Source organism: Xyrauchen texanus, chromosome 29 (genome assembly GCF_025860055.1).
Source record: "Xyrauchen texanus isolate HMW12.3.18 chromosome 29, RBS_HiC_50CHRs, whole genome shotgun sequence".
NCBI classification, from domain to species: domain Eukaryota; kingdom Metazoa; phylum Chordata; class Actinopteri; order Cypriniformes; family Catostomidae; genus Xyrauchen; species Xyrauchen texanus.
Window position 1 is genome coordinate 4803061 of NC_068304.1, and position 24842 is coordinate 4827902.

Genomic DNA, 24842 nt, shown 5'->3' on the forward strand with positions numbered 1-24842 from the left:
TCTAACGAAATACGTTACAAATGACATTTTATGGCTATTAACTATGGCTACCATGTTAAGTTTCTTATGGGTTGTTGACATGCCTGTATCCTGTGTTTTGTTTCTCTCGTTGATCGATTAGTTCAGCCTGACGCATTGTCATATGCAGCAAACGTTCCACCCGCAGCTGAGAGAGAGAGAGAGAGAGAGAGAGAGAGAGAGAGAGAGAGAGAGAGAGAGAGAGAGAGAGAGAGAGAGAGAGAGAGAGAGAGAGAGAGAGAGAGAGAGAGAGAGAGAGAGAGAGAGAGAGAGAGAGAGAGAGAGAGAGAGAGGGATCATATTGACTGGTTGTGCCGCTCTTCCCCGTACACAACATGGGCTCCGTCGCCCATACCACTAAGAAAAGAGCCCCGGGATCGTTTCTGTGTCGCAGATCGCGTGAATCTTTGAGTTATTTGAGGTGTAAAATGTGAGTTGCTGGTTTTGTGGACTCAGGACAAGATGGCAGCAGTATGAGAGCCCACACATATACATGCTGCGACTTCAGAATAAGTGTGTAAAATGATCGGAGTGCACCTGGATAATACCTACTGTTACTCCGTGTGAAAGGTAAGACTTTCTTTCATTAATCCGAGTGATCTGAGATCTTGTGTTCTTGTCTGATCATGAAGTTACACTTGGTGTTTATGGAACAAGTCAATCAAACATACGGATGATCACACTGGCTGTGTTGCAAATTCTAGTGAGCTGTCTACCTAGATAGCACGGGTTACATCGTCGTGTCAAAAAATTAGATTCGCAGCCTGAAGATTCGAACCTGGATGATTCAATTCGAATGCTCGAACATATCTATGATGCCCAGAAATGTTGTCTAGGTCCATCTCACCTGATTTGAGACACCACCGCCAATATGAAGCCAGTGAAATAAGCAATTTTACACTCAAAAAGTTCTTCATCACTTGCTTTAATCGTTAAGATGAAATGTGAATGATGATTCAGCATTTATATTTCATATAATAAATTAATACAGTTTACTGTATGAAAATTATGTGAATCAAAGTTTCATGACTTTTCAAAATATTTGGATGTACATATGTTATGCAATAAATAAGGTTTTAATAGTTGTAAATTACATTAAAGAACATAATTTTAGAGTTGAGCTAGATACTGCAGTTTTATGTAACAAATGATGAAGTCTTGTATTCTCTCTAACAAACAAAATATGGATTTTGTTGTGTGAATGGGTCATGATTCAAATCTAACAAAGTTCATAGAAAGCCAGACAAATGTTGAGAACATGCATCTGCAGTGGAAAAGGGCAAGTGTAAAAAAAAACAAAAAAACAAAACAAAAAAAAAACAGACATTTACTATGTATGCTAAAACTTCCATTATGTAGCCAATAAAATAATCTCATTTACACTCTTAACTGTGTTCCTCACTTGCTTTGTCAAATTCATGTTTCATGTCAAATTGAATTACATTTTGCTATTTTAATGTCATTTGAGATTAAGAAGCTAGAATGCAGGGGGGCCTGGGTAGCTTAGCGTGTATTGACGCTGACTGCCATACCTAGACATTTAAGTTCAAATCCAGGGCATGCTGAGTGACTGCAGCCAGGTCTCCTAAGCAACCAAATTGGCCCGGTTGCTAGGGAGGGTAGAGTCACATGGAGTAACCTCCTCGTGGTTGGTGGAGCGTGTGGTGATTTGTGCGTTGATGCCGCAGAGAATAGCGTGAAGCCTCCAAACGTGCTAGGTCTCCGTGGTAACATGCTCAACAAGCCATGTGATAAGATGCGTGGATTGACTGTCTCAGACGTGGAGGCAACTGAGATTCCTCCTCCGCCGATTGAGGTGGGTCACTACACCAGCATGAGGACCTGGGGCGTGTTGGGAATTGGGCATTCCAAATTGGGGAGGAAAGGGGAGGGAAAAAAAAAAAAAGAAGCTAGAATGCAACTTGTATTTAGTTAGTACTAAGTTAGATGAACTTTTATTAATTTTCATGACTAATTTACAAATATACACTCACCTAAAGGATTATTAGGAACACCATACTAATACTGTGTTTGACCCCCTTTCGCCTTCAGAACTGCCTTAATTCTACGTGGCATTGATTCAACAAGGTGCTGAAAGCATTCTTTAGAAATGTTGGACCATATTGATAGGATAGCATCTTGCAGTTGATGGAGATTTGTGGGATGCACATCCAGGGCACGAAGCTCCCGTTCCACCACATCCCAAAGATGCTCTATTGGGTTGAGATCTGGTGACTGTGGGGGCCATTTTAGTACAGTGAACTCATTGTCATGTTCAAGAAACCAATCTGAAATGATTCGAGCTTTGTGACATGGTGCATTATCCTGCTGGAAGTAGCCATCAGAGGATGGGTACATGGTGGCCATAAAGGGATGGACATGGTCAGAAACAATGCTCAGGTAGGCTGTGTCATTTAAACGATGCCCAATTGGCACTAAGGGGCCTAAAGTGTGCCAAGAAAACATCCCCCACACCATTTCACCACCACCAGCCTGCACAGTGGTAACAAGGCATGATGGATCCATGTTCTCATTCTGTTTACGCCAAATTCTGACTCTACCATCTGAATGTCTCAACAGAAATCGAGACTCATCAGACCAGGCAACATTTTTCCAGTCTTCAACTGTCCAATTTTGGTGAGCTCTTGCAAATTGTAGCCTCTTTTTCCTATTTGTAGTGGAGATGAGTGGTACCCGGTGGGGTCTTCTGCTGTTGTAGCCCATCCGCCTCAAGGTTGTGCGTGTTGTGGCTTCACAAATGCTTTGCTGCATACCTCGGTTGTAACGAGTGGTTATTTCAGGCAAAGTTGCTCTTCTATCAGCTTGAATCAGTCGGCCCATTCTCCTCTGACCTCTAGCATCAACAAGGCATTTTCAGCCCACAGGACTGCCGCATACTGGATGTTTTTCCCTTTTCACACCATTCTTTGTAAACCCTAGAAATGGTTGTCCGTGAAAATCCCAGTAACTGAGCAGATTGTGAAATACTCAGACCGGCCCGTCTGGCACCAACAACCATGCCACGCTCAAAATTGCTTAAATCACCTTTCTTTCCCATTCTGACATTCAGTTTGGAGTTCAGGAGATTGTCTTGACCAGGACCACACCCCTAAATGCATTGAAGCAACTGCCATGTGATTGGTTGATAGATAATTGCATTAATGAGAAATTGAACAGGTGTTCCTAATAATCCTTTAGGTGAGTGTATATTGCTGGTATGATCAATAGTATCTTTACAATTTTAAAGATAATAAAGTTGTAATATATCTTGAATATGTTTTAACGATTATCTGGAAATATATTAAAGTTTCCCAAAATTCAAACTACTTGAATGTGCATTAATGATCTGTTATACATTATATAATAATGACTTATTCACAAAAGTTATAACGAGTTATAAAAATGCATGTTTTTGTCAATATTTGTCAATATTATTAACTAGTTGTCTCTACTCAATTGTTTGAGTTAACTCGTTCCCTCAATTGAATTAATTAGCGGCATCTCCAAATTTGTGTAATTCATTTCATTAAACTTGGTGTTCATATAGAATGAACTAAAACTTATTTACATTAAGATTAGACTTATCTCAGATTTGATATTTAAATGTGGTTGTTTCTAATTAATAATCTTAATTGAATGGACAAAAATTTTGGTCATACACTAACACATCTTAAAAATTATAACCGATTATACTGTATGTAAATCATTAAATAAATGTAATTCTCTATAGAAATGCAAAGACACCTGTACTTATTTGCATATGCAAAACGAGAACTCAAAGTCCAAAATGACCAAAGGGGACACAGATCACCCTAATGGTGACATCACATGAAACCTACTTGCAACAAAACAACATAAATGATTAAAGAGCTGAAACATCTATGAATTCGTAATGACAATTATATAAATGCCCCCATCAGTTCACTTTGACCAAAGAAACATAATTAAATAATTCAGGTGCAAGGCATTGTGGGCATTCCCCATAGCCTCAGTTTTGTACCCAATTGTTTGAGCTATTAACACTAGTTCCATATTGTATATCGCATCTTGGCGCGCCCAGCGGGAGACGCGGATATAAACCTGGAGACAGCGCGCAATCGTGAAAGCTGTCGGGGCATCGCACGTGTTGATGAAAGAACTGTCCGCATAAACTTCACATGCATTTATCTGTTCCCCAGTTTCTAGTGTACCATCTGGGGCTCTGTTCTGTTAAGTTTTGATTTAGTGCGGTCCCGTGTTCATTTTAGTTCTACGCGGTTTGTGTTGTTCATTATATTTTGTTTTAATATTGGTTTCACGCATGCTAAGATATGTATTAATTTGTATGACTGTGTGTACCATACAGATTAATACATATCTTAGCATGCGTGAAACCAATATTAAAACATCAGAAATTCTTCACTTCATGCACTTGCTGTATATCACATTCCAAAATTGATTCAGAGTTCAAAGAAAGCCAAAGTGATGTTGTGAGCATGCATCTGTAGTGGAATAGGCACGTGTAAAATAAAAATAATCGAATTGACTATGCATTAGAAAAACTGACGTGGGTTAAATGAAGAGATAAAAAAGAAACCCATAATGTTGATCATTTTTACAGTAGAAATTAAGTTTGTTGGGAACTCGTTTTCGATCTAAGGCAACCCCAGATCCAAACAAGTGATTGCATGTAGCTTATTGAGTTGCGGGGTAAAGGCTGACCATCTCTCTTTTCAACAGCAGTGCTTTGCTGTTTCTGAAGAATGAGCTCATTTAGTAGCGGGAGAGTTCAATAGTGAAGTCACACGATAGCTCGGCTGCCATCTGAGTCCTGCAGAGTGCACATTCATGTCCACTCCTGCCCGTGTTACTGTGGTGAAGCCTGCCACCAAAATAGACCAGACTACAGCTCATGTTGTGACTCAGTGGAATTTACATTTATAGGGGCAGCTCAGAAATGACCTTTTTTGTTTTTCATCTCCAGCATCAGAATTATGTGAAAACCTGCATAATGAAACTTGTTTTATGGCCTTGTGTTCTTGTCCTTGCATTTGGTTCAGATCACCAACTATCTTGTTTTGTGACCCTTTGTGTGTGATTCAGCCCCTCCTATCACAACAAAACAAATCCACTGTGTTAAATCAGGGTTGCTTAAGATTGTAACTAGTCCTGGTTCTGAAAAATGAGGACTATTTCTCATACTTGGGATTAAGGATTTGAATAAGCCCCTAAATCTCAGTATTAGGGCTGGTATAATACAGATGTCCTGATTCGATTCTGATTCACAAGCTCTTGATTCGGTTTCAATTCGATATCGATTCATATGGGTATATTTCAGTTACATTTTCCCTGTTGCTTACATATGAAAGACATTTTCTTCTAGATGATTCTGTTAATTATACAGGGGACCTTCTAACTAGCTGCATTACAAAAAAAATTATTTTACTAATTATATCTTATACATTTTTCATACTTTTGGTCACATTTTAGCTTTTTAGAAATAAAAAAATACATGTATTCAATCAATAAATATTATATTATACATGCTGTTTTATACAATATACAAAGTGTATATTTAAGCAGTATCACACAATCAAGTGTGCGATATGGCCCTAAATCAGCACTGCTGTGATTACCTACGACACTCGGCCTGTGGTGGAATCACAGCAGTGCTGATGTAGGGCCATATAGCACGATTACAGTTGCTTATATACAACAGTTCAATGAACAAGTAAAATAAAAAATAAATAAGAAAAACTGAGTTATAAAAACACATTTGTGCATGGAACTAAATGATGCGTCCTAGCCTTCGTTAGTAATTCAAAAATGTCACTTCAGAAATAGTATCACAGCTTGTGCTGTTTCTGCCAAGTTATTGGATAAACAAGGATGGATGTGTGTGTGTGTGAGAGAGAGAGAAAGAGAGAGAGAGAGAGAGAGAGTGTGCGATCACCTGTTGCCACTACCAAGCAGAGATGCTGTCAGCTTTCTGAAGATGAGCTTTATCAGTAGAAAAATAGCCATCCAAGCGGGGGTATTTCTCCCTATTCTGGTGCGCAAGATTCATTCACTATAGAAACCGCAGTCTTCTCTGCCATTTTAAACAGTGTCCACTCCAATGTGGAAAGTCCGATAAGAGGTAAGCACCTTGAGTTTGTATAATTAATCAGTCTTTTGTGTCTCTCAGCTGTGATGAGCCTTAATGCTGAAGTTATTAGTTTAAAGCCGTTTAAAGGTATTTTCTAGCTTTAGAAGTGTAGTAGTAATAAGAGCGATCACGTAGAGCTGTTGTATGTAAACACTCACTGAAGCAAATTCACTTCACTTCACTTCATCAACTGGCTCATATTACACACAAAAATGATCATTTGCCATCAACTGCTGGTTAACATATGTAATGTAAAAAAAAAAACAAATACATGTAAAGAGACACACATTGTTGAACTTGTGCTTAAAAACTGCTACTGTCTCTTTAAGAAATTAGAGATTATTCAATATTATATATATATATATATATATATATATATATATATATATGGTTTGTTAGTGTTCTAAGTTTTTATAACTGAGACCTTAATTGCCTACCGTCTGTAAGCTGTTAGTGTCTCAAGGACCGTTCCACAGGTGCATGTTCATTAATTGTTTATGGTTCATTGAAAAAGCATGGAAAACATTGTTTAAAACCTTTACATTAAAGACCTGTAAAGTTATTTGGATTTTCACAAAATGTTCTTTAAAATGCAGTGTTCTGAAAAAGGGATGTTTCTTTTTTTGCTGTGTTTAGTTCTCATCAAGCCAGATAACTTGCATAATTACAGTCATTAGCTCTGCCCAACAGGAAGTAAGCCATTTTGGATTTTTTGAAAATTGCAGGCTCTGAACTTTTAAATACTCCTCCTAGAGGATTCATGTGACAGTCACCAAGTTTAGGCAACATTATGCCAATATATTGAAGATGCTGATTTTTGATAAATTGAACGGTGTTGCCATGGATAGGCAATAAATTAATGGCAAAAAATGGGAAACAGGAAATTTCACATATCTTCTGTGTTCATTGTTTGATTTAGATAAAAATCTAGCAGTATGTTTGGTAATGGAGGCTAATCAGATGGATGTGGCTATTGTGGTTTGCTGTCATAGTGCCACCAGGAATTGTGGCACTTACAACATGCTATAAAATAGTCCTCTTACATTTACCCAAATCACTTCAAAATTCATTGTTTTCCGAAAGCCACCGGGTGGAAATGGACTCATGGTGCTTGGGCCTTTCATCGCTGTTTGCAGCTATATTTTTTTGGTTGTTTTTAATCAACAATTGATTGTAAAGAACAGGAAGGGTATTAAAAGAGACATTGTTCAATGACAAATGTGATGCGTGGATCTCGTCTTTGGATACACATTATACTTTTACTCTCAACTCTTTTACTCTCAACACTCAGTGAAAGGATCTCTCTGCTGAATAATTCAGCACTATACTACACAATTACTGGTGAGGGAAATCTAAAAATGTAACCGCCATTTACATTATACATAGATATATTTTAGTTGCATAGTGCAAAACTTGGATTCAATGCAAGCAATTTTCTCTTATTGTAGTAAAGAGTTGTGTAAAAAAGTAAAAAAAAATGAATATTTTACACATGTTTTTCTAAGGGTACATCCAGGCGTTTTACAAAAGTGCCTTTTGGATACTCCAAAGGACCCTTGGTAACCATGGCCATATACCTAGGATAAAAAGGCTACTACTTTTGAACACTTCAACGTACAGTCATAATTTTGGGCTCTAATGAAAGATGACACTTGGAGCTATCATATTCCATATCCAAATCCACTATTAGTATTGCTGACACAGAGTAACTGATGCATAAACACATTACGCTTCATGCGTGCTTTTCCCTTCTTGAAACTAAACGCTGTGCATATACAAGAGTCAAAACATGTGCTATGCAGAAAATGTGTTTATATAAAAAATACACGCCAAACTATTTACATATATTTTTACACAAAGTATTTACAAACAATTATAAACTTTTAAATGTTTCTAGCAACATTGTAGCAGTCACGTTTGGGGACAAAGCACAATGGCACATCACAGGAGGAGTACTTCACTGGTGTCTTTGCATGACACTGCCTGCACTTCAGACGACCAGCGGTGCAAGATTTGGTGATGTGCAACGGCCTGTGATGTGCTCTTCGTGGAGCAGGAGATACAGGTCTTGCTGTGGAGTGAGACCCCAACTCTGCCAGCTCCTCAGCAAGGGTCTTTCTAAAAGCCTTCTGGTTCATAGGGACCTCTCCTTTACCTTTGGCGATATCTTTGTGGAGGAGGTAGGCGTTCACAATTGCGATGTCCATGAAATGGTATAAGAATGTCTTGTACCACCTCTGGGTCTTGTGGAGAACTTTATAGTACCCTATTAGGGCATCAGAAAGGTCCACAGCAACCATGCACCTGGATGGACAGAAACAAATTTATATTCTTATATTCAACTTATTAAAAAAATAAAATTATATATAGAGAGAGAGAGAGAGAGAGAGAGAGAGAGAGAGATTTTCTTTTCAAGTGTGTAAATATGTATTCATGCATATTTACTGTAAATAATCTATGCTTTGTTAATGTAAAACATCTGTATACAGTTGTATAAAACATTCAGAAACTTCATCTCCAGACTCGTCGCTTTCATGCCTAGTGCATTCTTCTACCACATCCTGGAGCGAATGTCTTGTTTTCATCATCCATTTCACCATATTTCAATCTCCAAAAGTGTCAACAGTTCCAAAACTTTACTTTTCAGCTTTTACTCACAGATGCATCAAAACACTTGGTAATGGCAAGCCAGCTTTATGCACAGACTTTATAGATGCATTCTTGAAACTTCCCTCTAAAGCCGCATATCAATGTTGTCAGAATTTCATTGGCTATACGATGAGCCAGTCATCCACACATTCTGCTGCAATTGGCTTGATCTTTACACAAAGGAAAAGGGGGAGGCACTTACATTCGACACAGGCTCTGGTTGGCTATTGAAGGCTATGGACAGGACATGGAAGCTCCTATTGGGTCAAAAGAGGTGTCAATCAAAATGTCAGCGTGCAGCATCAATTTTGATACAGGATATAGGAAATGTTTACATCTGAACTGAAGTTATGACCGAGAATATGTGAAAGATTAGGCACAGCTGCCGGGTACTTTGAAATGACACAACAAGAGTCCGTGGGTATTTATTGATGTAATAATGTGATTTGGACTAAAAATTTTACTTGATTGGATCGTTTGGATGTTTGCCAATGTAACAAGACTGTTTTTGTCAGGATGTTATGGATCAGCGGACTACTCTGATGCTTCATAGGGGAGTTGCCTCAATTTTGTTATTGTTTGTTCAGTGGTCTGACAAAGATGTTTATTGTCTGCTGTTGTGATTGTATCTTAAAAGGGTGTATATCAATAGAATCACAAGACTTTTAGCTTTCCAACGATATGTGGCATGTGTACCAATGTACACACGGCAGTTGTGTACATTGCATATTGTGTTTGTAGCATTCAGATATATTTGCATTAAAGGCTTTAAAAACGTATGAATGAGATGAAAAATAATGTTTAAAAATCTAACTATTTAGAAATACTTAAAATATGTTTCTCGTATTGGTCTACTTTTGGTCAGTTTTACATTGACACTGTTGTTTTGAAACTCCTGTGTTTTTATATACAGTCTATATATATTTATATTTATGTGTGCGTGTGTGTGTGTGTGTGTGTGTATTATACTATTATTAAATAGTAAAACATTTATGTCTGTATATCTTCACTTTCACGTGTTATTTTAATGCTCTTTGATTAAACCCATGAGCTCTTATTTCTCATGAAGTAAAAGCTTTAAGATTTCATTTAATAATTTTATCACTCCAAAGAAATATAGTAGGTGTCAGTAAAACTGCATCAATGAACCCGCTAATGCCGAGTTTACACTACACGATTGTAGGCCACATTTTCACTCGCCGACAGTTTTGTGGCAATCGCCAACAAAAGCCGAAATCAGAGCTCGATCCCATGAGCGACGAACGCAATGAATGAATTATCAAAGACACGATCTGAGAGAAGCGCCGACTCCTCGCTGATGTCAGCGAGATATCTAGAATTTTAAATATCTGGACCGTCTGCGATTCCAAATCGCGCAATGGGAAATGTGTTTTGACTGAATACAACTGCAGCGTTGACCTACAGCCAATGAGAGAGGAGCTGCCGGTTGACATCCGCGGTGCGGCTCAGTGGTGCTTCGAGTTCAACTAATTGAAACACAAAGGTGCCGTTGATGACATTTAGCCTATATTTTTGCTTAAAATGAACTTATTTGGGCATTAAATGTGTTTGGACTTTAAAGTGCACAATAATCGTGGTTTTCTCAAATAACCACAGTTAGATCAAATAACCGCGATTAGAAGATTATTTAATAATCGCGAGTCATGACAGGTCTAATATAGATAGATAGATGGATAGATAGATAGATAGATATGCATATATAGATACTGTATACAAAGTTATTTTAATCCTGTGGGAATTGATATAAGGGTAAATATCACCTAATCTCCTAAAACATTTGTTGTGTGTAGCAATGCAGTATGAAAACATCCAACACTCTTAAAAAAAAGGGTTCCTCTGGGTTCTATATAGAACCCTGGGGTTCCGTACTTGGCCAATAGAACCTTTTACCAAAAAAATGGTTCTATGTAGAACCCTTGAGAGCAAAGAACCTTTTTATTAAAATGGTTATAATTCATGTTTTATGACTGAAGTGTAAACTAAAGATTACACAATAATTATAGGCCTACACAACACATTCACAACACTTTTTGAGTCAAGACCCATGAAAATGACTGCTGTAGTCAAAAACAAGAGTCAAAAAATATGAATATCTAGTCAATGTATGATTTGAGATTTGCCTTTAAATAAAAAATAAAATGACCAGGTGTTTTCTTTATTTTGTATTCCATATTGTGATGGCTTTAATCATAGGTTTTAATCTGTCGAAGGTAACATTAAAAAAATAATTATCGTAAAAATGCCCTCTGGTGGCGTATATGCGTTGCATCATCCTTGAATTCCTATTGGTGGATTGGCGAAGATGAACCTCCGAGAGACAAGTTGACTGACAGTTTGGCTAATTTTTCAAACTGAGGAGTCCGCCATTTCTTCCCGTTTATACCCTCAGGTAAGTTACGTTTTTACATTTTTAAAATAATTTTAATGAAATATTTAGTATTGTAGTTAACAGTTATATTGGTTAGACTAGCCCTTGTGTTACATACTGATACTAGAAGCAAAAAGGATAATATTTACCTCAGACACTGCTGTGTAACGTTAGCAGTGACGGGCTTCATCAGCCGTCGGTTCACAAAGCCCTGTTAAATTGTTTTTCCTCCGGTTTTAAATTATATAAGTTACAGTCTCCCTTTATTTCCTTGTTAATGTTAATTAAATTGTCAGTAACAATAAGACAGCTGTGTTATAAGGAGACGAGCTTCGAGACAGAAGCGTGAATTTTAATTTCAAATGCTCGTTGTTCGTTAACGGTACATTAACGATAAGCGCCAATTCAAATATAAGCGAACCGGGTGGAAGACGGAGGTGTATGATATGTGAATGTTTGTCGCAGTTTCACACATACTCAGGCCTGTGTTAACAGGTGTAACGTTAGAAGTTCTTAAAGGTGCCCTAGAATTTGAAATTGAATTTATCTTGGCATAGTTAAATAACAAGAGTTCAGTACATGGATGTGACATACAGTGAGTCTCAAACACAATTGTTTTCTCCTTCTTATTTAAATCTCGTTTTTGAAAACCCCCCCTGAAAAATAGGCGAATCTCCACATAACACCGACTGTGACGCAACAGTCGGGATCATTAATATGTATGCTAACCAAGCTTAAAATCCTTATCTTATCTTAATTTATATTTTTATTTTTCTTCAAACAGCCTGGAAACTGAAGTGCCTCAAATATCTTGTACTCCGTATGTATCATTGTTTTAAAGTTTAAACAGACTGTATTGTGGCAAGTAAAATGAATATCCTGTATAAAAGACTTCAACGTTGTATTCATGTTTACAGACAAGAACCCTGTGAGAATGAGGGCTCATTTGTTGCCCAACCTTGGCCAGCAGTATACAACCTGCCTGTCTTTCCCCCTGAATTGCAAGCAGCTTTGCAGAGGAAGGATCCCGGCTTTAAGAAGAAGGACAAGTCTCACATCCGTGCATTACTGATTCAAGTGTTGTTTGACAGCATCACTAAGCACACCTGGTACAGTATTGTATTTTATAACAGTTAAATGTATTGTATGTTTTGGTTGTTGGGTACTGAAATAATATATTTGATTATTTCTTAGGTACCCAAATCATAAAATATATGGAGATGTTCTGGGGAGTTTGATCACCCGCTTTCCATTTTTGAAGGATGGCAGCTCCTCTGGTTATGTATGAACATATTACTGCTCTTTTAATATTGTGAAAATATTGAGATCAGTGCTCATTAAAAAAATCGCACACAGAAAAAAATCTATTTAAAAAAGAAAGTATAAATGTGTCTACAGGATACCTTGTTGGAATGCCTTAAAAACAAATTAAAAAAAGAAAGGATTCCCTTGGTTAGCTCATCAATCATCCTGCAAATGAAGGAGAAGTATGGGATCAAAAGGAAGTGTGCTGGACAAACATATTCTGAGGGACTTAGTCAACAACAAGAGGCAAGTTCGTTCAATAAATTTGATTTTGAAGGTAGATTAAATTAGTCTTAACATGAAACACATGTTGACAATTATTTCAGAGTGCAAAATGTAGAAGAGAACCATTGGATATACTGGCTAGTGATGGGAAGTCTGGCTCTTTTCAAAGATTTAATTTAAGATTGATGTTTCAATCTTAAATATTTTATTCTGTGACTTTGATTCATATTTACATACTGCACAATACTGTTTTTCTACCTCAGATTGTGTTGGACCTGGAAGTAATGGGTGAGGAGGAGACAAGTTTCCAGGAACACATTAATGCCATCACCCTGGAGTTGCGTAAAAGCAACCCCAGTTACTCTGAGGTCAAGAACCAGATGAAGCGCACTCTTTTCAAAAGAGTACAGATTATGGACAGGCCTGCAGCTGAAGTAATAGAGCAGTTTCCTTTTCTTGGGGTGCCACAGCTTGTGAGTAAACACTGTTACATTTTGTGCCAGGCAAATAAGAAAAATCTGTGTATATTATATTTCTGTGAATTCCTATAGCTCATTTGGTAGAGCAATGCGTTAGCAATGCAAAAGGGTATCCCGGTGAACACAAACTTATAAATGTATAGATTGAACGCAATGCAACTCCCTTTAGATAAAAGCGTCTGCCAAATACAAAGTATTTTATTTGATATAAAGTTCTTTTGTTTTATTCTTATTCTAATTGTATTATTTTAATTTTAGATATATACTTCTGTTAAAATTGAGGTCATTTAGAAATGGGAGCTCTAGCGCAAGTTCTACCGGGAAGACTGTAATATCACGTCATTCATTAACCACAGATCTAGCCAATCACCACTCGACATATGCAGTATTTTTAAGCCTGGTGAACACCCATTACTAAGTTCGCAGAAACTGACGCCGGCGCTCACTCACCCGCGTCTCGATTGCAACCACAATGACAAATTGCAAATTGAATAGAAAAAAAAAATGTTACATGGTATTTCAATCAAATGGGATTCAATGCCTGTAATAATTTTGATTACCACGCCCACTATTTTTCTTATTGAAAATTCTGTCTCGGAAATACATCACTATATGGTAGTCAATTGCAACCTCCAGTTCATGCTGACTTTAAGGAACTTGTTCGGCTGAAAGTGTGTAATTTGGATACAAGCACCAGAAGTAAACAAATGTTTTGTATTTTTAAGATGCTGCATGAAATGACAATGAGGTTTGGAACAGACTTGGCGAAGAACATGGAAACATCTCTAAATGAAATGGCCCCAAACATCATCAGGAGTGCAAAAGAAGAAAGTCAAAAAAACCTCTACGCAAATCTCATTGGACCAGCAGAGGAAACCACAGAGGGTAACAACACCATATATTTTTTCCCATCCAACCTATCCGTTCCTTGCCCAGTGTAAAGTTGCGTTGTCAATTTAAAGGTAGCTCCTATAAATTGTATGAGTGAAAACATGTATTAAAATAATGTAAATATTAAAGGAATAGTTTACCCAAAACATTTCATAATTTACTCACCTCTTGTCATTTCAAATCTTTATGGCTTTCTTCTTCAGAACACAAAAGAAGATATTTTAAAGAAGGATGGTAACCGAACAACGGCGGTGCCCATTGACCTGCATTGGTTTTGTGTCCATATAATATAAATGGGTACCAGCATTGTTTGGTTACCAACATTCTTCAAAATATATGTTTTTGTGTTATGCCGAAGAAGGAAAGCCATATAGGTTTAAAATGACAAGAGTGAGTGAATGATGACAGAATTTTCATTTTTGGGTAAACTATCCCTTTAATTGATTTCTGTACCTAACGTACAGTCATTTGTATCTGTTTATAGGTCTCGTTAGGAATGCTGCACTCATTTTATTGCCAGCACTATTTAAAGAAAATGCCACTTTCCTCTACTGTGTGGATAGTGTAAGTATAGAGTCTTCTGTAGTTTCATTAACATTTGATGCACTTGACTTGAATTAAAGGAACTGTTTATGCAAATATAAAAATATTAGTCAGTCTACTCACCCATATGCCAAATTTTTTAAATTTACCCTTTAATTTACTCTCTCTTCCTTAGTCATAAGTTTTGGACTGTTTCTACTGCTATGTACTGTCATTGAATAGCACCCCAATTTTGAGTGCATCGATCATAAAGGAAATCTATACAACTCCAGGGTTTAATACTTGTCTTCTAAAGCAAAATGGTACATACAAATGGTACGTTAGTGAGAATAAAAAGATTAAATTTGCCAAGATAGGTTACTATAATTAGACTATGTATAGATAAGAGAATAACATGCAATGGGTTGGCACATGAGCTCCACATTAATTATTATGAGTCTTGTTGGCCCTAGCTGTCATATCTGTGTTGTGTCATGAACGATTCAGTCACAAGAACGAAAGAACCAATGAGATTCCAAGTAATCAAAGTGGAGCTGATGTGGTAGCATGTTGAATGTTCTTCAGTCATCTGTAATGTTGACATTAAAACACATTACAAAGCTAGAAAGAGCCAGGATATTATTAAATATATCTCAGATTTTGTTTAAGTGAAGAAACAAAGTTATACACATAGGTTGGCTTGTTGGTGAGTAAATTATGGGGTAATTTTAAGTCTATTCGATGACATCTTTTAATTGGTGAAAAGCACTCAAAAGGTGAAATGTTTGTTTTACAGGAACCCAAAGGTCCTACATCCACCATTGTGTTTAACGGCTCTCCTGATCCCCTCAAGGCTGAAAGTGTCAGCATTATAATGGACAACGTGACCATTATAAGAGAGGCAGACATCGACATGACACAGGCTGTGGAATGCCTGTTTGCTGTCTATTTTCTTTTCAATGTGCAATACCCGGTTCACATTAAGCACACAATGACTTTTATTCAAAAATACATGCTTAAACTTAGGCAAGAGCATGTTAAAAGAACACCAATACCTGTACTAAAAATGTACAGTCAACTTCTGTAAATTGTAGTGATATTTAATACATATTAATTGTTCATGTATTGTTTTTTATCTGCATTGTCAAATATCAGAAAATATTTTTTTTTTCTTGTACAGTACTTCACTTTTACATGTATCTCTGAAATATGTACATACAGTACATAAACAATCTTATTTATATTTATTGCAAAGCGAAAATGCTTAAATTAAATAATTCACACTAAATGGTTGAATGTAATAAAACATCTTAAATGTAAAAAGGTTTTGCTGTCTAATACAGTATACAGAGGTGCAATTTTAAATGTCACTAATATTTTTTGTATAATCAATTGAATAAATTAATTTATGAACTTTATGGATTGATTATATTTTCTTATTCAGTAATAATTATCGTGTTTAATAATAAAGAACCCTTAAATGGTTCTATATAGAACCATCTAACTTGGATTCAAAGAACCATTTGGGGTTCTTTTTATGGAACCCATTAAAATGGTTCTATATAGAACCATTTTGGAGTTCCATATATGAAGCGGGTGATAGAACCATTTCTGGTTCTAAATAGAACCATTTATTTTAACAGTGAAGGAAATGCAAACCACTTATTAGAGGATTAAGGCTTGTGGCATTTTTTTGATTTATTCTTCAATAGCTAGACTAGTCACATGAATGACCCATAATGCTAATATTTAATAACATTATTACTGCAGAAGTAATCAGCTAAATACAATAGATACTGTGATCGATCTATTTAGATTAAAAAGTGTTAAAACTATACTACGTACCATGAAAAGGGCTGTTTGGACATGTCGACAACGTGTCAATGACGAAGACATGCCCATCTCAGCAATTTCTACAGATGTTGCTTAACCCCTGCAAATTGACTGTAAACAGTACAGATGTCCAGAGTAACAATTACTTTACATACGTATGTCCGGAAAACTAATCCCATCCTAATAGGGCTTAAAGGAATAGTTCACGAGAAAATGAAAATTCTCTTATGATTTACTCACCCATATGCCATCCCAGATGTGTATGACTGTCTTTCTTCTGCTGAACACTTCTTTAGGAGATTATATCAGCTCTGTAGGTCCATACAATGCAAGCGAATGGTGACCAGAGCTTTGAAGCTGTAATAATCATAAAGGCATCATAAAAGTAATCCATATGACTTCAGTGGTTAAATCAAAGTCTTCAGAAATGATATGATAGGTATGGGTAAGAAATAGATCAATATTTAAGTCCTTTTTTTACTGTAAATCTCCACTTTCGACCAGCCCTCCTATGAGCTCCTACCCTCCTCATTCTTTGTGGATATTTCCAATTACTGGGTAAGGAGGATCATTTATAGTAAAAAAAAAAACACTTAAATATCGATCTGTTTCTCACTAACACCTTTCGTATCACTTCGGAAAACATGGATTTAACCACTGGAGTCTTCTGGATTACTTTTATGCTGCCTTTATGTGCTTTTAGGAGCTTCAAACTTCTTTTAATGTCAAATTATAACTCAAACTTGTTACCTAATATAAGGAATATAAGGCACGATTAGATCCCATTAAAAAAAATACAATTAACTTAGTTTAAGATGAGACAGTACATTTTATTCATGTTTAACACATTACTTGCATATTGGTCCACTTTTAATTAGTTTTATTTTTTCACCTGTACACTGAAGTGACCAAGTTTGTTTGTTTTGCACCTCTTTTGCAAGTTCATCTTAATCGTCCGTAGCTTTACGTTGCAGTCTTGCTTACCTGAAGTGAACACGCTTGCATGCTGCACTGCAGCTGTTTCGTGAACTTGATCCTTTTCACATAGAGACTGCAGTGTTTGGCTGGTCATTCAGCCCGCTCGACTTTACCTCTCTGGTTACGGATTCTGTTTAGAGTCTTTACTTCATGACCTAGCCACAAACGGCATGTAAAAGTCCTGAGACAGAATTCCTCACACTTTAACAGAGATAAACACGTTTCTCCTTACCATTAAGTATGACCTGCTGTTTATTGTTTTACAATGTTGTCAACAGGAATGGCAATTACAGACCAAGAAAACGTTTGAGTTGAGGCAGATACTTTTGGCTGATCCATTAAAAGAACTGGATCATAAGAGTCCTTACCGAATCGGACTACACTTAGGCTGTATGTTTCTTGTTGTCTAGTCATCATTTTTGTATTCATTTGTGGCACCCAGTCTTTTGGATCACATTCAGTTTGTGTCTTTTTAGGACAGACATCCATCATGCTGATGTTCAAGAATCTTTAACAGAATGGAAATGAATCTTTGTGAATAAGAGCTGGTTCTCAATTCTTAGTCCTAGTAACACATGCCATGTTGTGGTCGTTTTAGATCATGAAACCAGATGATTCAGAGGGTTTTCCCAGGGATTTCCAAAGTTTCCGGTGGTAAGGGTGTGTAAAGCCACGGCTTCAGTACTATTTCAGGTCAGGTGTGGGTGGTAGGACAGTATATAGCCTTCCATGTGATGGTAGAACTGTGTCAACCAGTAGAGATTGTGCTATACTTTTTATAAAGTATATCCACAGGACAATAATAATAATAATGATAATAAAAAGAAAATGGTCATCAGACATGGCAAACAGTGTTACAAACAGGCTCTTCCAGTGTAGATAGTTTTGATGATATTTTGTTGTGATATACAGTATATGTGGCTTGTTATATTAATATTAGGGCTGTCAATTTAACATGTTTATTTAGTGCGATTTAATTAGATTAAAAGAGATTAATCATGCCCCCTGACACATATGTAAATTCCATAATAAAAGTACAGATTTTTCTACCATACGAGCAATTCAAGCTTGAAGTACATCTGTTTTTATGAGCCGTACCAATAGGTGGCAGCGCAGCCACAGAATGAGAACCACTCCCTTCGGAGGAAGCGCAACAGAATACAGTAATCTTAAGACGCGATTGCGAGTGAAAAGTTTCCACTACTTTTAACTTGACACAGCATTTAAAAAAATGCTACGTTCATGATGCTGCATACCAGTGAGACGCTCCAAACGCATCCGTCTGAGGCACGCACGTGTACATAATTAAAAATAGTGCAGACAGAACACAAGAACGCGTCCTGTGGGAACTGAATACAGTGACAAACTCAATGCAAAACAGATTTTTTGTTCAATATATGAGAATAAAACAAACAATATATTGAGTTCTTAAGCCACTTTTTTATTGTCTAATCAATGCTATATTCATCTGCCACAATAATGCAATTTATTTCAAACTGAACATCTTATATTTATAAATATTTGAATGATTAAACATTTTAATGTTTATTACTGTATCGGTATATAAATGTTAATATATCGATGCCACAAAATATATCAAAATATAACCTTACAATCTATAATCAATGTATCAATATTTTATGACATTTCTTAAAATGAACCAACATCAACGATTTGACTGTGCCATTTTCATTTAGCCATTCATTTTCCTGAAGACCAAAACAGCAGACAGCAATTTAAAAAAAAAAAAAATTATTTTTGTATTTTCTTTGCCTGCATTTTTTGTCAAGACTTTTAAGTATGAGATTATTAAATCTGAAATTGTATAGCATCTCTGATTTAAATATCAGGAGTAAAAAATAAAGAAGGTGTTTAAAGTTGAATTCATTTCCGTGAATCAGTTCTTTCAAAATACTGAGTTCACTGTCTTCATGTGCTGTTTTCCTTGCTTTTAAATATATTATTTTATTATATATTGATATAGATTTTACAATATATTATATTTGATATATATGCATGTAAATATTGCTGTTATCATTTTTATGTGTCATTAATTTCACGCATATTAATTACAGTGATTAATTATAGCCTAATTCTTGGTGTAGAGTGAAAAAACGGTGTGAAAAACATGTCTTTTGAATAATTGTAATAATCATTTTTACTGTATTTCACTTCTTGCATTAAACATTTGGAATCTACTTAGCAACAACTTTTTTTTTCTGTTAGGTTGAAATAAAGCTTTGTCTGATTAAAAATAGACATATCAATATTCATATTGTCAAAAGGCTGAAAAATACTGAGGAATCATTTATTTTAGCCGTTTCGCTCGGCCCTACCGCTGACCATTGCCTCCTGACCTTCTGTGCTTTCCAAAGAATTTGTTTACTCCTATTGTGGAATGTTGTCATATGTGCATTTACATTTTTCCTTGAGAACAGGGAACTTTGTTGAATCTGACTTCCTGTTCCCTTTCCCTTGTGGTTTTAACTCTCAAGGAGGAACAAGCCCCAGAAACATGTTTCAAAAGAGATGTGTCTTTACAGCTGTGGTCTGAACGGCTGCCTCACTATAATCAGACCGTGACCCGGGCACCTTTGTGGTTGGCATACTGCAGCCCTTTAAAAATGTAGAACATTGTAAAGATGCCAGTACTGTCGGGAATTTGGATTGACAAATCTAGACTTAAGTCGATTTAGAAAACATTTCACTGTGAAAATAGGTCAAAGGCCTTATATGTTTGTTTTCCATGCTTAAAGCCAACATGAAATCAAAATGTACTTAAAGGAATAGTTCACCCAAAAAGGAAAAATCTCTCATCTTTTACTCACCTTCATGTCATCCCAGATATGTATGACGTTTATTCTTCTGTTCAACACAAATCTTGGAAGAATTGTTCAGCTCTGTAGGCCCATACAATATAAGTGAATGGGTGCCAACATTTTTAAACTCCAAAAAGCACATAAATTCATCATAAAAGTCCATACGACTCCAGTGTTTTAAACCAGGGTTTCCCAACCTTTTTTGTGCCAGGAACCAGCATATTCATAAAAAAAATTCCAAGGACCAGTTGTCAATTTTAATGCCTCAATTTTAAGATGGATCGTTTGGATTCGGAACATATCACTGTGTAAAACAGTAACAGCCTATAATTTATTTGCATATAATGAACTAGGTGGCAACAAAGGCTACTTGTATACCAATCTTTTTAAACTTTCAGACCGGTTCACAAAATGTTTCCCTTTTCTCCCATACAATTAGGTCTACTTCAAAAGCAACTCACACAGCACTCACTCACTAGCAGGTGGCAGTAATGGCAAATTGTATGAAAATACCAGTCCATTTCACCTGTCAAATCTCTCCAGAACCACTAAAGACAATCACTTCAACAGCAAATTAGTGTTTTCACTCACCAACAGGTGACAACAAAGGCTAATTGTATGAAAATAAGAGCCAGTTTCAACAGTCAGACAGTTTCAGAATACAATAGCAAACACACAGTGATTTCAGCCAATCATTTTTTTAAAGTATAAAATTAGAGATTAAGCTTTAACAAAAAATACCAGACCAGACCAATGAGAACAAAACTATTTTAATGTGAGGATGAACTGCTTATTGATATTACTATTTGTAGCTGTGCACAAGACAAGCTGTTCTTCCTGGGCATTCATAAAAAAACATGCATCCAAAACAATGCACACAAATTCCAGGATACAATAAAACAGAATTTAAAAAGGTCTGCTTCACAAATATGAACGAAAACCAGCTTACAGTCTGATATCCATCTCAGTGAGACCCCTGGGATTGCTTGGCAGCCACAAGAACATCATACCGGGGCTTGATGGTTGACAATGAGACACGCAGGGTATTCCTCACATCCAGTCTGTTTCTAAGTCTGGTCTTAGTGGCAGTCATGGCAGAAAAACCTTTAGCTATTCGGTGAGCAACCAGATATGACGCCTTTGTTGCAGCTACTTTTACTGATGTTGAGGATATCAAAACTTGCCGCTGAGCATCTAACTCACGTTTCTTTCTTTCGAAAAACTCCTCCGTTTTGTCATTGAGAGTTGGGTGTTTGGTGGTTAAGTGCCGCTGAAGTTTTGACGGCTTCATTGTAGAGTTTTTCACCACAAATAACACACAACGGATTTGGCGCTACGGAATCGCCTGTTGTCGTAAATCCATACCTAATGTATGAGGTATCGTATTTACGATTAAAGCTTGACTTTTTTTTTTCTTTCTCTCGCTATTTTCGAGTTGGTCATCACCTTTCCTTTTACCAGAACTGTTCGCAATGAAATTAGCCATTGAAGTTTGCTGAGGCCCGCTCATCTCTCCACATACTTCTCTGTCACTTCAGGTGCACCGCGCTTTTTTTGCAGTCCGTTAAGATACGACGCGTAGCTAAGCAATCACAAGGCGCTCAAAGAAACACATTTTAATCTATTTATTTATTTTAAACTATTTATTGTTTATGTTTTGGATTAAATAACATGACATGTTAAAAAGCATTTAAAAAAGACAATTATTATTATAAAAAAAAAAAAAAAATTATTCTGGGAATATTTCAAGGCCCGGTACTAACGGGTCCACGGACCGGCACCGGTCCGGGGACCGGGGGTTGGGAATCACTGTTTTAAACTATTTCTTCAGAAGTGATATGATAGGTGTGCATTAGAAACAGATTCAACAGCATTTAAGTCCTTTTTTGCTAGTAATTCTTGTCCCTGCCCAGTAGAGGGCATATGCAAAGAATGTGATTCACGAAAAACAGAAGAAGAAGAATGTGAACGTTAAAGTGGAGATTGACTGAGGAGGGATCTTTTATCTTATCTCAGTATAAAATGCAGAGACAACTTGGGCTGGGCGAATCCGGCAACGAATTCTCTTCTCTGCTGACGTATGTCTTGGCGGAGGGCTGGGCAATAAGTTTGACCAATAGCCAGACGGGTTTCAACCCCTTCCCTCTAGCCACCTGTCAATTACACGAACGATCGCAGCAATTAGCAAACAACATGGTGTAGGTGTATTTTATGTTGCTCCCCTCCCTAAAAAGGAGGATGAATATTTGAGAATTTGCGTTTGTGATGCGAGGGCAAGTAGCTGGAGTTAATTTTTTTTGCAGCTGGAGATTTCTTGGGATGTATAGTTCCAGTAAGTGCTCTTTATTCATTATTGTGAGTAAAAACACAGATATATTGTTCTTACTTTTCTTGTTTCTAATTTATCTGTCTTGGCACAATGGCTTCCACCTCACCGTAAGCGAAGGCCACAGGTGTGTGCATTTGTGGGCTGGTTATGTTGTAGTGTTGACAGTTAGATAATTCGGTTATCAAAACTTTGAAAAGATGGACGGTATTGAGATCGCTTCTCAGGTAAGCGGCTCTTGCATGTACAGCGTGGTTAAGGGGTTCGTGTCTGTAAACTACATCCAATTGGCTATTTTTAAAAACGGGACGAGTCATTCGACATGTCTCACCTGCACTTCCTGTGTCAGAAGAAATAAGTCAAAACAGCAAATCGAACCACACTCATCAAAATGGTTGTGCATGGGGAATGCCAATTCAGTTCCTGAATTGGGTCTGAATTTGAATTGAGGTTGCAAAATGGATTTAGAATTGCAATTCAAATTTGAATTTAAGGAAGTAGAATTCAAATGGAATGAAATACAAAGAAATTCAAGACTGTTTTTAAGTTCTTTTTTCATTAGATTTTTCAGTATATCATGAAAGCTGTTATAGGATTATCGCATGCATAACAAATGGGGTATTTTCAGAAATATTTTGGTTAAAATAAAAAATCTTAGATCAGGTAAATAATGCTGAAAAAACAATGAAAGATTTATTTAATTATTGTAATTTTTCCATGCAAGCAATACATCTCAATGGAGCTTTTTTATTACCAAATAATAAAATATTTTTTAAGTTGAACCAACAAGCACAGCAGAGAGTTGGAATTAATGCATTTAAGTACATTTAAATTGGCATACACTTAAAAAAAAAAAAGTTTGTGGTTTGTGTGGTCATGTTCAGTTCAACCAGCCACTGCCAGCCAGCATGCACATGGATAAATAATTATTTGGTCGATTGCATGTTTTTATGTAAATTTTTGTTGTCATGGTAGGTGACTTGATTTATAATGCCAAGATGAGTTTGTTTCTCTAATAAAATGATCAGTTTGTGGTAGGGAATGGACGATATGGTTATCTCACGATTTGTTCGATATACGATATGAGGTTCACAATTCGATATAATCTCGATTCAATATAATAACACTTAAATTACAAAATACTACAGATTTGGGCTTAAAAAAAAAAAGATTGACCAAAATACACATGATAATATCTCATCAAAATAAAGTTCTTTAATACGCAATATAAATGCTTAAAGTTTAAATAATAAGAGTTGCTCATATGCCTTTCTTTATAAGAAAAGATGAGAAACAAATTAGCTTTCAAAAATAGTGGGCTACGTGCAGAACCCTTTGCAAACTTTGTGTGGACAAATACCATTAGACGATTAGAGCAAACAATAACACAGCAAGTAATGTAAATAACGTTAGCTCTGTAGTGTATTAGCAAACTGTTGCTATGGTAAGTTGCTGATGCTAAGATAACTTGCAGAGAAAACGAGACGGTTTTAAACACACCAGCTCCAGACACTTGTAACTCTCCTGCTACTAAATCTAACATCACAACAACAGCATATATGGGTTCTGTGAAACATAGCAAAATTTATGTTACCCACCTATCCAGAAGAAAAATAGCAACTTATGCATCCATCTTCAAACCTTTTACCTCTCTGAGGTCTCTCCACCGCTGAAAAGCCTCGCCAGTGTTGACGCGGCTCCTAGCCCTCGACTTATCATAATCCTTCTTTTTTTAGTTTATAGTCATCTGACCTTTTTCTCTTTGTCTGTTCCTCAGCCATTTGTGCTCCTTGAAGTTTAGAAAGTTCGCATCAGCCAGATTTGCCGTCGCTCTTCTAATGAATTTCCCTCTCGCTCTGCCCCACCCCCCATCCTGTGCAGGTGCAAGTACCACCCCCTGTTGCTGATTGGCTGGAGTAGTGTTGTGTGGATCGGTCTGATCCACTTTGTTTTTGTCCCATTTACAGAGCCATGGCTGTGTACTAGATTTGTTTTCAGAAGACCCTCAGAACGGACAGCTAGCAGACTGAGGAGATAATTGTAGAACTTTAAGGCAGCAAGCACATCACTTTCCATGACATATGCTTATAGAAATGTTGAGATGCTCAAAATATTGAACAGTTTAAAATCATGTCCATAAAGGAAGCAGTTGTTTTAGGATAAAGTTGACGAGTTTAAGACATATTTGTAAAGTTTACTTAATTTTAGTATGTAGTTGTTAAATATGTACAATTAATATTTGATATGCACAACTAAAATGTAAAAGTCATGGCAGGCTGAC

At 36.6% G+C, this 24842-nt stretch overlaps 2 protein-coding genes across 2 annotated transcripts in view; both read left to right on the forward strand.

Annotated features, from left to right (window-relative positions):
• The first annotated feature begins 318 nt into the window (after positions 1 to 318).
• The window catches only part of LOC127622884 (homeodomain-interacting protein kinase 3-like), a 115363-nt gene continuing 90839 nt past the window's right edge, over positions 319 to 24842 (forward strand). Inside the window, exon 1 of the mRNA XM_052097014.1 lies at positions 319 to 588. The gene's annotated coding sequence lies outside the window, so the exon portion shown is untranslated. The remainder of the gene's footprint in view (positions 589 to 24842) is intronic.
• On the forward strand, positions 8654 to 15954 carry LOC127622885 (uncharacterized). The gene is made up of 7 exons (XM_052097015.1): positions 8654 to 12292; positions 12378 to 12465; positions 12582 to 12734; positions 12977 to 13186; positions 13918 to 14077; positions 14568 to 14647; positions 15402 to 15954. Exons 1-7 carry the CDS (start codon positions 12054 to 12056, stop codon positions 15690 to 15692), a joined length of 1221 nt encoding a protein of 406 aa, XP_051952975.1. The 5' UTR covers positions 8654 to 12053; the 3' UTR covers positions 15693 to 15954.